This window comes from Phoxinus phoxinus (genome assembly GCF_949152265.1).
Source record: "Phoxinus phoxinus genome assembly, chromosome: 9".
Taxonomy (NCBI): Eukaryota; Metazoa; Chordata; class Actinopteri; order Cypriniformes; family Leuciscidae; genus Phoxinus; species Phoxinus phoxinus.
Window position 1 is genome coordinate 18,960,295 of NC_136884.1, and position 16,331 is coordinate 18,976,625.

The 16,331-nt window shown below is 38.8% G+C and overlaps 1 protein-coding gene across 2 annotated transcripts in view; it reads left to right on the top strand.

Annotated features, from left to right (window-relative positions):
- The window catches only part of phf21b (PHD finger protein 21B), a 57,456-nt gene extending 41,623 nt beyond the window's left edge, over nucleotides 1–15,833 (top strand). The window contains exons 3-13 of one of the 2 annotated variants that reach the window (XR_013798755.1): nucleotides 5,143–5,235; nucleotides 8,015–8,359; nucleotides 8,511–8,636; nucleotides 9,767–9,818; nucleotides 10,142–10,218; nucleotides 10,296–10,350; nucleotides 10,601–10,623; nucleotides 11,607–11,765; nucleotides 13,129–13,195; nucleotides 13,277–13,805; nucleotides 14,994–15,353. Coding sequence is in view for 1 of the 2 variants with exons in the window: in XM_079622213.1 (XP_079478339.1) it covers nucleotides 5,143–5,235; nucleotides 8,015–8,359; nucleotides 8,511–8,636; nucleotides 9,767–9,818; nucleotides 10,142–10,218; nucleotides 10,296–10,350; nucleotides 10,601–10,623; nucleotides 11,607–11,765; nucleotides 13,129–13,195; nucleotides 13,277–13,380; nucleotides 14,994–15,257 (1,365 nt within the window). In the remaining variant the exon portion in view is untranslated. Of the gene's footprint in view, nucleotides 1–5,142; nucleotides 5,236–8,014; nucleotides 8,360–8,510; nucleotides 8,637–9,766; nucleotides 9,819–10,141; nucleotides 10,219–10,295; nucleotides 10,351–10,600; nucleotides 10,624–11,606; nucleotides 11,766–13,128; nucleotides 13,196–13,276; nucleotides 13,806–14,993 lie in introns of both variants that reach the window. The other variant, XM_079622213.1, reaches the window with a different exon arrangement.
- The last annotated feature ends 498 nt before the right edge of the window (nucleotides 15,834–16,331 follow it).

Below are 16,331 nucleotides of genomic sequence, written 5' to 3' on the forward strand. Positions count from 1 at the left end.
TGCCCTCATGTCACGATTCGATAAATATCAAGATACTGAACTCACGATACGATATTATTGCGATACAAGACGTATGGTAAAAGGTTAACAAAAATTCACTGTTGATTTAAAATGCTAAATTTGGTTTTACATTGAATAGGCTTGGACTTGATGCTGGAAACCCAGTGTACAGGACAATGGTGACACCAGAATCAAAATATTCATGATTCTGAAGCTGGAAATATATAATTATTTTAGACGAACATGTTTGCACTCTGTCACTGACTAGATATATTTTAAATAATGTATGCCACTTTTTACTGGTAACGTAAGACATTTGGCATTACCAGGACCCACAAATATTCCCCCATTACATAATTATATATTATATTCAACATCATATATAATAGTTTAATGTAGTACTGACACTGAAACTCTTTTGGGTGAACTATACACAATACATATGGTCACTATCCACGATACATATTGTTTAATTTTTGTATTGCGATGTATTGTGACACGGTATATTGTTACTAGTTTTGACATGATCTGCAGACACTTCCAGTTTGCTCCCAGTGTAGACATGCGATTCATCTTAACTCGCTTGCTGTATAATAGTAGATTCTACATTTGGTTTGAAACTTCATGACAGTTAAAGAAGTATGTTCTATATAGTATAAATGTGTGTAGTATGAATAAAACTTGAACGTACTACAGTACATCCACCATGTCATGTGACCAACGGCGTTAGTTGTTGCTTCACCGTCATTCACATATCCTTTCCCGTGGCCTCATGGGACATCCGGGGACTTTTCCGCCTACCATTTTTCAAATATTATGTATTCAGACATGCTAGTCTGTTGGCGTACTGTTTTTCACATGCTATATAGTAGGGAAGTATTCGATTTTGGATGCAGCAATGGTGTAAGACAGTGGTTCCCAACCCCAGGAGGACCCCAGTACTGCACAGTTCAGATGTCTCTCGAATCAAACACGCCTGATTCAACTCATCAGCTCATTAGGAAAGACTCCAAGACTTAGATAAGAAAGACATCAGAAATGTGCAGTGTTGGGGGTACCACTGTCGGACAACATTGCTGCATCTGAAACCGAATACTTCCCTAGGACCAGGTTTGTGTTCCACTGGTGTAAGGCCTTACAGAGGCACTTCAAACCAGCTAAATAAAGAAGTCGGGCTCCGTTCTGATGTTCATGCCCCGTTGATAAGTCAGAATTGGGGTGCTGTGCTACAAACACAGCCACAGTCGCGCACGCCAGTCCAAAAGGCATCACTAATAACTCCCACACACCAATGACACGGCAAATGCCAAGTGTTAATTGAATTGCACAGCGTCTACATGTGCGGAGAGAGAAGAGCAGTGGGGTGTTCTGATTACGCAATTTGACTGCTTCATTTCATTTCAAAAAAGATTATTAGCATGCTGGTTCAGCTAACGGGTCACATAACGTTTTTCCTGGTGCGGCATGAGCTTTCAATTCTGTAAAATAATAGATGCTAGTCATGCTAGCTTTTTAAGTTTGTTTTTCTGTCTCTGTGGCTGAAGTCAGTTGTCCTTTTCAGCAAAGAGCTGAATCTGTGCTGTGTGGAAAAACAAATATAATGTATATGCTTGCATTTTAGCAGTGTATGTATTGAGATAAACGTCTGTATATCATGTATATATTCACTGTATATATTTCTATCTGTAAACACTCATCTGTGTGTCATTTCCTCTCGTGTCCAGGGGTGTAACAATTAAGATCTTCACCTGCTGAAGATAGAAACTTTATGAACTGGTATTTTAACTGCTCACAGCGCCTCCATGTGGGGTTTGCTGGTACTAGTGACAGGGAAAAGACGAGTTTAGCTTAATTGTGCAAATGTATGCATATTTTATTTGGCTAGTGTAGTTTCACTCTTATTTAACTATAGCCCTGGTTTAAACATTCAACAAGTTAAACATTTGCAGGATGCATAAGATAAGGAGAATTACCGTTAGTGGTCAGCAAACTTCATGTTATTGTTGAATAAAATACTTTAATATATGTTATTTTTTAATGTGACATGGTATCTGGTCACCCAATTTAATGAACAATATCTGGTTTCTCTCAGATTTACACTCACTGCTCTCTCTGACTGTAATTGTGCCATTCCTTGACGAAATTTCTTCCTTTTGAATCAAACACTTTTAACGTTTAACTAGTATTCTGCCAAAAGAACTGTTACCTGTAAATATTTTAGCAGCATTTTACATTTTAATAATATTCAGGATATATCTTGATATTTCAATTTGCTTTGAAAAAAAAAAAGTTTTTTAGAGGAACCATCATATAAAAATACAGTAAAATGTTGAACACAAGGCAGAATATTTATATGTGGCAATATAACAATAAACAACATTTGGCTACATAAAGTTTTTACTAAGAAAACATGCATACTAAGACTCAGCTAATTCACTGATATGTTGAACTGATTCACTTTGTTTTAGTATTAAGATAAAATAAGTTAGCATGACTTAATATCTTAAGTAGTGTTATTCACAAGCAAATTCATCTTGCTTTAAGGATGTTTAGATATTTTACTGGAAAACAAGTAAAAAAAGGTAAATTATGAATCATTTGTTTTCATCTCCGCCCTCACAGAGTGTCACATACTATAGACATTGTGTCAGATTTGTGTACATTTTAAATAATTATAAGATCTACGACCGTGTTATGAAATGAAACGCTCTCATAATTTGACCATTTTCTTTTGAGGATCACAAAAATAGACAATTCTGATAAACAGCTAAAAATAGGTGCTTCAGTCTTACAGTTACACAGCGTATTGAGGCTCCAGGCCAGAATCAGCTTTATAGCTTCTGATCCGTGACCATCCGGGCAAAAACAGAATTGTTAGCGTTCACCTGACATTTCTATCTTGCTGCAGGGGCTGATGGGTAATTCACTGCAGGCCTGCTGTTTAATTCAGTACTTTCACAAAATACAAGCTGAATGCCGCAACTCAAGGTTACAGCCTTCTCTCTCTCTCTCTCTCTCTCTCTCTGCTGGGATTCAGCAATTACTAAAATCACAGCCCTGACGGAGCAAGACATTTCTTTCGGACCGTTGTCATGGGAACAGGCCGCAGGCCGCCCCACCTCCTCGTGTTGGTTCGCTAGCGCACAATAGACAGAGATGAGTGACTGAGAGGGATTTAAAGCAGTAGAGCTCAAACTCTTGTCTTGTATTCTTCTGGTTATATAACCCCCCTGTGACAGCAGGACATATCGTGAGGAATTGCTGCACAAATCCAGCTTCTTGTATTTATGATACTATTATTCATTGCTGAGGGGTCAAGGGAGTCGAAAACTCAGTTAAACATTCACACGATGCCTTATTTAAGGCTACAGCACAACCTCAATGTATTACTGCTTTTATTCCAAAAAACATTTATACAATTTTTTTTTTTTTTTTAAGAAGACCATTTTCTAATGTCTCACTTTCAGGACAGTGTTGGTTCTGGTTGACCGTCGACATTACTGAGCTCAAACCTCTCATGACTCTTTATCCATCTGTCAGCGTTTTTTCAGCTCTGCTGTTTAAACTTGAAATTTTGTGAAAATGTTAAAAAATAGTGAAATTCAAAGCCAGTGATGTCAAATTCACTAAATAACCATTTTGGATCATTTCTGTTAAATCGGTTATTCACATTTAAGTTCCTTGTCACTTTTGGAGTCACAAAAAATATGCAAACATGTCTGAAGAGTGAATTTTATTTATTTTTGTTGTTGTAATCATTTATAATACATTTGAGTGGCTCAAAAAAGTGACTTTTTATCTCTCAATTCTGACTTTTTTTCTCACATTTGCAAGTGATATAAATATAAATAGTTATGTGATATAAAGTCGCAATTGCGAGTTATAAAGTCAGAAATGTGAGATATAAACTTGCAATTATGAGGAAAAGCTATTTCCTCCCCTCAGAATTGGACTTTATATATCACAATTCTGAGAAAGAAGTTAGAATTGTGATATATAAAATCACAATTGCAAGAAAAAAGTCGCGATTATCTTTTAGAAAAGAGTAGTATGTCTGCATTCACAGTATTCATAAAGCAGTAGGCAAAAAGTACCCGGATGACCTACTACTACTTCCATTGTTTAAGAATTTTTTGTTGTTGTTTATTTGGACCAAATTGGACCACAACCACTGCGCTTTAATCACAATCCAAACTAGGCCATTGTTTACCTCCTGTTAACAGACTTCGTAATATTTTCACACAAATGGCATTTCGGGACAATCAAGTCTGGAATTGAGATAAGCCAAAATTAAACAAAAAAACTGTCTGGTTGCTGATCCGGTGTTTCGAGCTCAAACCGGCCATTTCTGATTTATGGCTGGTCAACCGGTGCATCTCTAGAAAAAAGGTTGCACCACAACAATTATTTGCACTTCCACAAATGCTTCCAAATAAATTTTGAGGACCAAAATGGTCGCAATTTCCAGCCTTGAAATGGTAACTTAACTATCCCATGAGACCACTGGAGAGGATTTATGAATGGCAGTGAATAACTGACTTTGTAGGTCACATGACAGGGATTTCTAATACAAGTTACCTAATACAATCTTTATAAGGTGATTTACTCCATTCTGACCACTACTGTAGATCCGTATCGGTGTTTAGACCCGAACTATAAACTTTTCTGAAACTTCTGTGATTAGTTGAATGTTTGTAATATAAAAAAATAAAGAAATTGTACGGTTGAATGTTTTTTAATATGCAGATTTGATTTTTCAAATGACACCAGTGTGATCATGAATGAGTCAGAAATAACAGTTTGGATGAATCATCCACTGATTCAGTGATTTGTTCTGACCAATAATTGAGTTAACAAACTACCTCACTAAACCGAAAGTCATCACCTGAATCACCACCTCATGTCATGACCGACTCAAAATTTGCCAAGAAATTAGTCCTACCGCAGAGCAGCTTTTGAGTTTATTGACTGAAAAGGACAGGATGAAAGTGTATCTGGCTCTTCTGTACTATTTGTCCGGTTAGCATGAGCAATAGATGATGTAACCACACCATTACACATCTTTTCTCATCATTCTGTCCCCCTAATGTTTGAAATTATTGTTTTGCCTGTCTCATTACATGTTTGCTGTCTCTCTGCCAGATGTTGGGAGCCCTCACGGCGTTCCCGATAAAGGTGCCTCACATCAGCTCTCTGCAGCGACTGGCAGGACACTCGCCCAGCATGCTACCTCAGGTACTGCACAACACTAAATCAACCTTTCTACATTACATGCCACAAAATGCCTTATTATTAATTATTAATAATATTTATATTGGACACGTTTAAAACATTCTAAGGAAATATAGCCTACAGATAATCCGCTGTAGCGACGCCTAACAGGAGCAGCTGAAAGTACCGGTCACTTTTATTTCAATTTGTAACAAGGCCCCGCCGCATTTGCGCGTGTAACTGAAGAGTGTGCGGTACAAGCACAGTGGCCTACAATGGCTGACAGGACAGTTTGTTTTTCTCAGGTGAGAGACTTATTTGTAACAAGTTATACGAAAATAACGTTGGAATAATGACTCTAACGTATAGCCTGACAACATCTCATCTGACCGCAGATTCTAAATCAGGACAACGTGTTTTTCTCAGGCACTCTTTACTTAAAATGCGTCTTGACAGAAGTGTCAACAGCTTTTACTCTCGTCTTTCAAAATAAAAGTCTCGCATAAAAACCCCCACAGAATTATGTTTGTTGTTGTTTCTTTGACTGCACACTCTGCGACTCACCAGTTGAGAAACACTGCCCTAGTGCAAAAGACAAACAGTTCACTCAATAATTCACATAAACTTTATTCATTATATGAATGGAGATGCATTTTTAGTAACTAATTTATATAAGTGAATTAATAATAAATTTAATTAAACTAAAAGTTAATACAAAAATGAATTAAAAATCATTGTCCTTCTGTAAAGATTGCTAGGGGGATTGTTACTGTTCCCCTGTACTCTGTCCCATCTTTTCCCCTGCTAGTGACGGCTACTAGAGGTCATACTGACTGGCCGTTTACATCTGCCACTAGTCAATACTCCATATTTGTTTGTATCAGCTTTGTATAGAGATGGATTGCTCACACATTGCAGAATTGGATATTTGCACACACACATACACATTCACGGACACATTTATTTGTGAAAATAAGATGCAACATGTATGAATGAATGTAAACATTATGTGATGTATATGGATTGTATTGTATTGTAACTATTGTATTGAGATTCCCCCCTTCTATGTAAAGCGCTTTGAGGTCTCAGAAAAAGCGCTATATAAATGTAAAGAATTAATTATTATTATTGATGTCATTGTGTTGTGATCATTACAGTTTTGAGTGTAATGTTGGTGCTGGAAAGATTTGTCTTTTATTTAGAAATTTTGTCACTTCCACTTGTTAGTCCACGTCACATGGGCATAAGTGTGTACGGTATTTACTTGAGAGTTTCGTAGAGTTATGAGTAGTTTGTTAATTTAGTCCTATATTTGCTTGTTTTCTGCCTTGTACCATACCTTCCTCATTCCACATGCTCATCCTGTTCAACACTGTTTAAATGAAGACAGAATAAGTTTGCACGAAAACACGTCATGGATTTAATACCAAATACTTAGCCTCTCAATGGATACTTGTGTCGCTACAAATGTATTGTAATTACGCCAAAGTAAAAGTTGGTTATAAGTAAACTTTGCTGTGATGAACATATGAGATGAAGTTTTCATTTAGAGTAGGAATGACAAACTCCACACAGTCTCTCAGAATTTAGCTTCATCCCTAATTAAATGTGCCATATCCAGCTAGTCAAGTCCTTCAGGATTATTAGTAGCAGGGTTGGACCTGAACTCGAGTTGCACTTTATTTTAAGGTGTCCTTGTTACAGTGGAATTATACATTTAAGTACTGAGTGATATTAATTAACAGTATGTATTACTGTAGTCCGAAATTCTTGTCCGAAATTTTCGCACGTTAAAACATAAGGCCCTGTTTACACGAGAACGCTCGCGGGTGAAAACGTAAAAATATTTTATCGGATGTGCCTTTCCTTTACACGGCGACGGCGTTTTTGGGGCTTAAAAATGCAAAAAATTGAAACCACCCTCCAGAGTGGAAATCTTAAAAACGCTCCACCATCGCGTTCCCGCCTAAAGGGTAAAAACAGTAAAAACGCAAAAGTCTGCTAGACAGTGAAGGCGTCGCGTACGCATTTACGTCACAGGCATGCGCCAGTACAGGAAAATAACAAAACATTATCAAACTAAAATATAGCATAAATTTCATTGACAAAAAAAATAATAATGTAATTTTTGAGCGACACGCGAAGAGCACCGAGGGTTAAAGCAGCAGCTTTACCGTATTAAACACGAAAAACAGTGTCAGCGGCTCTTTCACTTTCAGTGCTTCACATTGCCACCTAGCCGCCTGGAGTGCACACTACATCGAATTTCACACACTTTTGCGTCACCATATGCACGCAGATTTTCCCCCCCATAACTCTCGTCTAAACGCAGAATAAAAAGTGATAACGCAACGCCACTTTTGCGTTTTCTCTTCAGATCGTTTCCGTGTAAACAGCCTAAATACGACCTCACGTTGTGTCAATCACGTTAACACACTGCCTCTAAACTTTTGTCTGTCATCTGTAGCAAGCATTTTGAGAGGTGTTTTGACAATTCAGAGCCACCGAATGACGAATACGAAAAAACGCATAAAAGAAAGTCAGACTCAGTGTCCAAGAACCTTTACCCTAAACTCTGCAAGACTGTGGCACTCCAAGAACTAAGTCTGGCACCCCTGGTTTCATCTGAACCACCTTGAAACTGAGCGAACATTACACAAAATTTGACAGAAACTAGAATTGAAAGATTGATTGAACAATTTATTTAAGAGATGAAAATATTTTAAGCCAAAGCCAAGAACCATCTGCTGCTGGTGTCTGCTAGTGCTCAGGGGACTGAACTTTGTGCTCTGTGTTTCTTTAGGTTAGGCCAAAGACCCTCATTCCAGACAGCCTTCCCCACAGCCCATGCCGAGAGCAGCAGCCCAGTCAAACGCTGGTCGTGCCGCAGAGCATATCTGTGGTCAGCCCAAAAAGCCAAGGCGCATCTTTGCCAACTGCCAACAGCACCTTCAGTCACGAGCGACTGTCCAGCGGGCAGGAACAGAGTTCCTCATCGCCCTTGTGTGTGCCGAGTGCGTCCACAGCCTCCGCCAGCCCAGGGGTGGCATATGCCATCATCTCTGCGGCATCGCCGGCCGCCCATGGGGTGTCAGGAATAACTGAGGCCATCAAAGTGCAACCGTTGATCTTCAGCCCAGACAGCAAGGTCTGAAGATCCCTCATCACCTACTTGCCTAATAATGCTCCGCTTTGAACTTCCATGATGCTGTTAGTGTCACTCTGTGGCAAATTATAAATTGAGATGCTGAGAATACTGTTCAGTTGATTTGTTTAAGAGTTTTAATGTGTGTACCCAGGTTATAATCATTCAGCCACAGATTCCCAACTACTGCAAGAGTTCTCCAGCTTCACAAACGGACAGTCCTGTGAAGGAGCCAAGCCCTGACCCCTCGACCCCAGCCAAAAAGCTGGAGGATCCAGAGGTACACACACAACTTGTCTTGACTGTTAGCACAAAGTCTGGTCCACATAACAGGTAATTCTTGACGAGAAGGGATTGACCTGATTGGCATGGAAAATAACCAATTAAATAAGTATTATAGTACTCAAGTTCAGACCTCAACTAAAGTCTGTGTGAAATCCGAGTCCAAAACCATTTTTTCTATGACTAGTGGAGACCAGGTTGTTCGAATCCGAGTCCAGGCTGTCCAAATTGTCCTTTGCCAGATCTAGAAAATGTCAGTTTTGAGTAGAGCTGCCCCTGACTAAAGATTTTCCTGGTCGACTGTCAGTCGTTCTATAGCCTCAACATCGATTGAAAACTCTAAAAAGCTAATAAATAAAATATATAGCAGCAAAATGAAACACTACAACAATATGGACAATTAGGCTACACCTGACTCCCCATCGCTATTTTTATCCTCAAGAGAACCCAGGGTATCCCGGTATATTTGACATATTACCACATGGATCTGTCAATATGTGACTTTTCCAATTCCTGTGGAGTTTTTATTTTATTTTGGGGACTAATCGACTAATTAAAACGTAGTCTCTTCTCGCTGACTAACGTTTAGTCGACTATTAGGGGGGGCAGCCCTAGCCTGGTTCTACCAGACTCTCGTACATTTCATTTGTACAGAGAGTCTGGCCTCTCTCCATTGACAAGCGTTAACTTCCTTGAAGGCGGGTACTCTGTTGAAGTTTAAAACTATTGGATCTGCCCAGAGCCACTCTGGATCTGCCATAACCAATCGCTAACGTTTGGTCGTGACATATGACGGCTCAAACTAGCGCACAACCTCAACGTCATCGTTCTCAGCCACTCCCTCTGTTCGCTGGTTGGACCGGTAAAATTTTGACCGGAGAAAACCCAAGAATATACCACAATCCCAGACGTAGTACTGAAGGAAAATTAAAATTGAGCGGAAGTACGAAGGAGGGCGGAGCCAGGCTAGGGCAGCCCTAGTTTTGGGTGCAGTATGAATCAGACAGTCTGATGCCAGTGTTCGGCCATGTTATCAAGTGAAATTAGTCCAGAAGTGCAAGACTAAAGTTAACATGGAGCGTTGAATACTGTTTAATGTATTAACTTAATTAACCTTCTGTCCTACAGAAAATTGCCTTCATGGTCGGGCTAGGCCTGGTCACTACAGAACACTTGGAGGGTGAGTTATGTGTAAAATGGATATCAATAAATCATCAATAGACTTTGGTTGCAAAAACCCCACGATCAGTCAATATTAGTAGTGTATGTTCATCTGCTGCATGACTGTGTTGAATTGGTTTGAAGTACATGCCAGTTCAAATTCCAGTTCCATCATTTGTGATGTTGCGAATTACCTTCAAATTACCTTCAAAATCATATTTGAAACAAGCCAATTATTCAAAATTCTGCTAAACTCTGAATGAAACAATGAAACACAGAAACAAACAAAAACGATGTTGGGGTGTAAAGATTCATCATAGATGGTGTTTTAATTTCATGCAGAGATCCAGAGTAAACGGCAGGAAAGGAAAAGGCGAAGCACAGCTAACCCTGCATACAGTGGACTGTTTGAACCAGAGGTCTGTCTGCCAGTCATAATTTCTTTAAATAATTTTAGGACTGTTCATTTGTAAACATCTTGTATCTTGTTTTTCAGCGCAAACGACTCGCATCCAATTACCTGAACAGTGGCATGTTTCTGTCGGCGAGAGGTAAAATTGATTTCTGCTTCTGTCAAAAATGAGCTGAAAAATAATGCATGGAAAACTGAAACACGTTTGAACGGAATGAATTAAATGCGCACTCATGTTTTAATTAGTTGTTTAACCGGTTGTTAAACCAAACACTCACTGCTTTAACTTGCTAAACACGTGCCAGCACCGCTGTTACACTGCAATAACCCTAATAACACAGTCTTGTCAGTGTGACGCTACTAACCTGCTGTCTGCTTTCACATGCTAGACTCTGAGGAGCTTTGCTGGAAGGTACGTCTATACTCTAACATCACTCTGTGTGTGTGAATCTCATGTGGAAAGAAAATATATCGTTTTTTATGTTTTTGACATGGTTTAAATGTATACAAAAATGACCAAAATATATTAGGAAAACGTGAATTCTTTCATCACTTGGGCTGCGTTTACACTGCAAGTCTTAAGTAGATCTTATCTTTTATCATATCTGATTTTTCGTTTTGACCGTTTACATTCACTTTAGACAGTATCTGGTATCTGATATCTGTGTTTACATTAATCCCTGCCCAAAATTATTCTGTTGGTGATCACTTCACTACCACTTTACATGTGACCCTCGGGTTTTGAATATGTTTTTGAATCGGATAGGGTGCAGATTTTTGTGTTTACATGTGTGCAACATCTGTGTGTGAGTAAAAATTTTTTTTTTTTTTTTTTTGTGCCAGTGTAAACTCAGCCTTACTGCATTCATCCATACATGTATGACTTTTTTTGTGGAAAACACACAAACAAATTTACTGTTTGGGTTCTTTATGCTTTAATTGCAATATTCAGTTCCCTGGATAAAGTGCAAATCCCCCCCAAAACAATACAAGTAATTAAGTAAAATGACCATTGCATACCATTTAATACTATAAAGTCAATCCAATAAAGTCTTTATTTACGTACTTTATTAAGTTTTATTTAAATACTTTACAAGGCTAGTCAAAAATAATTTTTATTTAGTTTCAGACATTGAAATACACATAAGTACCAATTTAAAATAATTGTTTGTAAAAAAAGCATGTTTATTAAAGCTGTAAAAATAATAAAAAATGTGTAAACATAATTTGACAACGTGTTTTATTCACGTCAGACACATAGTTTAACATGTTTTGCATGTGAAAAGGTTAATAGTTACTTGTTTAAAATAAAATGGACATTTTAATTAAATTGATTGGCATTGAATTGCTGACAACTTGTTGTGTGATGTGTTTCTGTGAATGTGTGTGACGCAGGAGGAGCTGCAGCATGATGATCACTGTGCAGTGTGTAAACAGGAAGGAGAACTTCAGCCGTGCCACACCTGTACCCGCGCCTACCACCCCGACTGCCTCAACCCACCTCTCAAAACTGCCACCCGGGGCATCTGGATGTGTCCCAAGTGCCAGAAGAAAGTATGCTTCTCTTTTCTTCAAACACATTTTAAAGATCCCAACAGCACAGGGATATCTATTGATCAAGTCAAGTCACCTTTATTTATATAGCGCTTTATACAATACAGATTGTTTTAATGCAGCTTTAGAGCGATAACAGGAAAATAATGCATTTCGGCTGTTGTTCAGCTGAAGTCAGTTCAGTGTTGTGTTGAGTACAACCTCTTTGAGTTTTACTCTTATGTAGCTATCAAAGTAAATTGCTTTTGTTTTAAGGATATTTAGATATTTTTAGTCAAGTCAAGTCATCTTCATTTATATAGCGCTTTTAACAATGTAGATTGTTTCAAAGCTGCTTTACAGATAACCGTATAATTTAAGGTAACAGATTGTTTTGGCTTCATAGCGCTTCTTGAATAATGTTATTTTCCAGCTAAAGTTAGTTTTGGTTGATTCACTTCCGTCGAAAGGATAATTTGTTATTAAATTAGGGGCCGCTAAGACGACACTGTTCTCTCTACACAGACTTTAAACTGAACCTGTGAGAAACGCTGATGGCGCTCACGTGCGCATCAAGAATTAATTCTATAGTTATGTGCGTTTGAATATATGTGCGCATGTTTGTAATTCTCTACAAACCAAGCCTAAACTCACTTGTCCTGCCTATAAATTTGATACAGAATTGTAGTTTATTTGATCACTACGGGGAAGATACGCGGATTTTCCACAATGCTTTACCTGTAGAGTGGTAAAGGGATCCTCCATAGGCTAGTTGGCACGTCAGCACTGCGTTGTCATTGGGTCCAGGTGAAGGTCCTTCGTCAGATCTGGATACGGCCTGGATCCGGCAGGCTGCGGGAAAACCTCGGGATAAACAAAGACACTAAAATTAGCGTAGATGCGTAGATTTTACTAGAAGGTTGTTCTGTCAGGTCCACTATCGTCAAATACGATTGACAATTAGAATATAGTTTGGATTGGCGGTATGGTTCTGTTCTGGGCGAGAACTCCTAGCATGGATAAGAGAAGGGAGAGAAGCAATAACCCTCCTTAGAGTAAACAGGACAGAACCAACATGAATGTATGCAGATCTCATTAATTCAAGATTTTTAAGTACAACATAATTCGAGAATTTATTTTGATTCAAGGGGAATCAGAATGCCAAATCCTGACCGGACGAGAGGTGGAGCTGGGGATGAAGGAGGGTAATTCGCTCCTGATAATACAGAAGGAGCTTATATATGTATACAGTGATAGGCGTTGTATTCCTATAGGTAGACGCGAGCTTGACTAACGTGACCTGCCAGAACTGACGCTACGCTTGATTTTTTACCTAATAATAATAACAATCTGCTCATATTCTCTGTTCTGTTTTCTTTTGAAGGTTTTGAACAAAGAGAACTTGTCTTGGCCACAGAACTTCATCCAGTCGTATGTTACACATAAAACAGGTGAGCTGTCAAACACATATAAATCACCAGCTCTTCTCAGTGATGATGATGATGATGATGTTGATGTGTGTGTTTGTGCAGTGAGAGAGGAGGAGCGCAGGAAGCTAATGAGGAGAAACACTGAGCTGAAACTTGAGTGTGAACATCTGAGCGAAGAGGACCAGAGACTCTGCAGTTCTTTCTCTGTAAGTAACTGAGCTAAATGGGGCTTGGTTGCCCATGTAGAGAACACAGTTTTAATCGATCTTCACTTTAACGATCCCAATTGTGTTTCGACTGCGAAAGACGTCTGGTCAATAAAACAACGATCCATATCGCATCTAATTGAGTGCTTTTGTGAATCAAAACTGATTCAAATCATGAAATCTGTGTCAATACCCAGCACTTGTACTAAACTTCACAGATAAATATTGAATTGTACTGGTTTAGCTTTTTTAAATTAGCATGCTCTCCTAGTTTTGTTTAGCGTAAATGTTTGTGTTCATGTTGCTGTCACCCTAAATGTGCTACGTAACTTGGTCTTTTTCAAAACAACATTTCTTTTTGTAAAAAAGTACAAGATTTGCAAGATAATCTTGCAAAGCTTGCAAGATTATAAACATTCTATCAGGTAAGAAATAATACATTATAATACCTTTTATCTATGTGATTTAAATATGATTTAGATATGCCTTTAGAAATGTAACAGGGTTGACATTAATAGTCTTGAAAAAACTACAGTGTGCTTCTTAGAAAAATAAATTGATCGAAGATCAGTTGCATCATTATGGTAAGAGGGTTGAATAAAAAAAAAAGAAGAGACGAAGCATCTGAAATCGTGTACTGCGTAATAGGTACTACATTTGATTTGAAATTCAGACGTACTACATCCGCCATGTTGTCATTATCATGTGACCTACGGCGTCAGTTACGTTGCTTCACCGCCAATCACGAATCCTCTCCCGCGGCCTCATGGGATAGTAAAGTGTCCATCGTACGCACACTTCAGAATCTCGCCAGAAGTAGTAGTAGGTCATCCGGGTTCTTTTCGCCTACTGCTTATGAATACTATGAATTCGGACATACTACACTTGTCACATACTATTTTTCACCTGCTATACCCAGATAGCAAATGACACCTGGCCCAGTTGTGGCCCACATCTCCCACATTCTTCTGTCCCACATACTGCATGGAGTGACGGCGATGAGTGTGGCTGGCAATAGCATACAGATCCGGGCCTCATCTATGGCTCAGTTCTGGTAGCGGCAAAGGTCACATGGGCCACACACAGCAAGCCACAACTCACACTAAAACTGGCTTGATGATGTGTGTGGGCCAGATACGGCCCATATGGCCACTGCCAGAACTGTGCCAGATGAGGCCCGGATATGTATGGTATCTGGGTCTAGTAGGCTTATGGAAGTTGGCATATTTGGACACAGCGCAACTCTTTTTTTCTTTTTGAGGAGTTCTTTCCCCAAAAGGACGAGGTCATCATTATGGTGGTTTTATTTATTTTTGGAATATATTTTTTACTTTTATTAGGGCAAAATATGGTAACAGGGTTGATGCATACCTGAAGCAACTCAAAAAAGATGACCATAGAATAGCATTAACTTATTATTCACCTCAGATTAAAAGTTAGCAATTTCTGTACCACTAGCATCACCAAAGAGAATGACAAACACAAGTTTTCCAGAATCTTCCATCAAACAGATAGTCCTGCCCTAAAACACACGCCATTGGTTGAACCGGTGTTGCTGTGTCAGCTGTTTTCAGCTAAATCTAAGTGAATGATTTGGATTTTGTGCCCAACAGAAATGCATTGAGCAGAAGGAGCGTCTCCTGGGTCAGCAGCAGGAGACTCAGGCGTCCCTGGAGCGTCTCAAGACTCTGATTCGACTCATCCAGCGCGACCAGATGATTCAAGTGACTATGACGGCCACCACCACCACCGGAGCATCGCTGCTCTCGCTGCCGTGGATCAAAGCCGCGGACAGCAGCGCCAGCACCACAGCGCCCACTACCGGCCCCTCCGCAGTACTGCACAAAAGCGTGCTTCAGCCGCAAGGGAACAACTGACCCCCGAACCCACACAAACACGAGATCACCACAGACGGTGATGTCCGACCGATGTGCATTTTCTTCTGGTAATGTCTTACCCAAAAAAGAATGGGCAAATTTTGGAAAAAAAAAGAAAAAAGAAATCACTCGATTCATAAGTATTTTTTAAAGCCAACACACACAAGTGCTCACAAGATTTTTTTTTACACACTGTTTTTTAATGTATTATTTTTCTTGGCCTTAATGTATTTATGACTAGATTACAATGCTGTTGCAAATATATGAAATAAGTATTCTACATAGAAACATTTCTTATTATGCTTTGCGTTTTTTTTTTTACTGGGGTTTGGTGTGTGCGTTTCGGGGTGGGGTGGGGGGGATAATCGTTCACATTTCGTTATTGAGATGGTTAGCATAGTTATAGTTGAAGACAAGCGACATATGAAATGGAGAGCACTGTACATTGATATATCCGAATAGATGCTCGTTTGCATTTTCCGAAAGAACAATGTTTGCCATAATAATTCAGGTTAAAGCGAGACAGGGAAATGTTTTCATTTTGTTCATTTTGTGTGTACTTGCGAGCGTACAAACATAATAAAAAAAAAAAAAACAACAACAAAAATAATTTTTCAGTATTAATAGAGATAAAAGAACAAAGTATTTAAGATAACAACAGAATTTAGCCTTTTTAGTGACGAATTTAGTATTTTCATGCGGATGCCTGTTAATAATTTCAAACTAGTATTGGAGAGTGGGATCGTTGTACATATATGATTTTTTTATTTTTTATTTTATTTCGGCTGTCCCAACAACAGAAACGAAAAAGGCCATTTGAGTTCTTTGAGTGCCTGATCCCGGAATCCAAAAACGTTTATTTTGTCTCCCCACCATATAAAATATGCCAAAAACCCTGAGTGTTTTTGTACCGTTAACTGTATAACGTTTCCATCTCATCATCTTGCTCTGTCTGTTTTTACTTTTCACTGATTCATTTACTTATCTCACGTCACTCCAAGGATACCACAAGTTGCATTATTATTATTATTATTTTAAATGGTTAGAAGTGAACACTGCCTGATGAATAAAAAT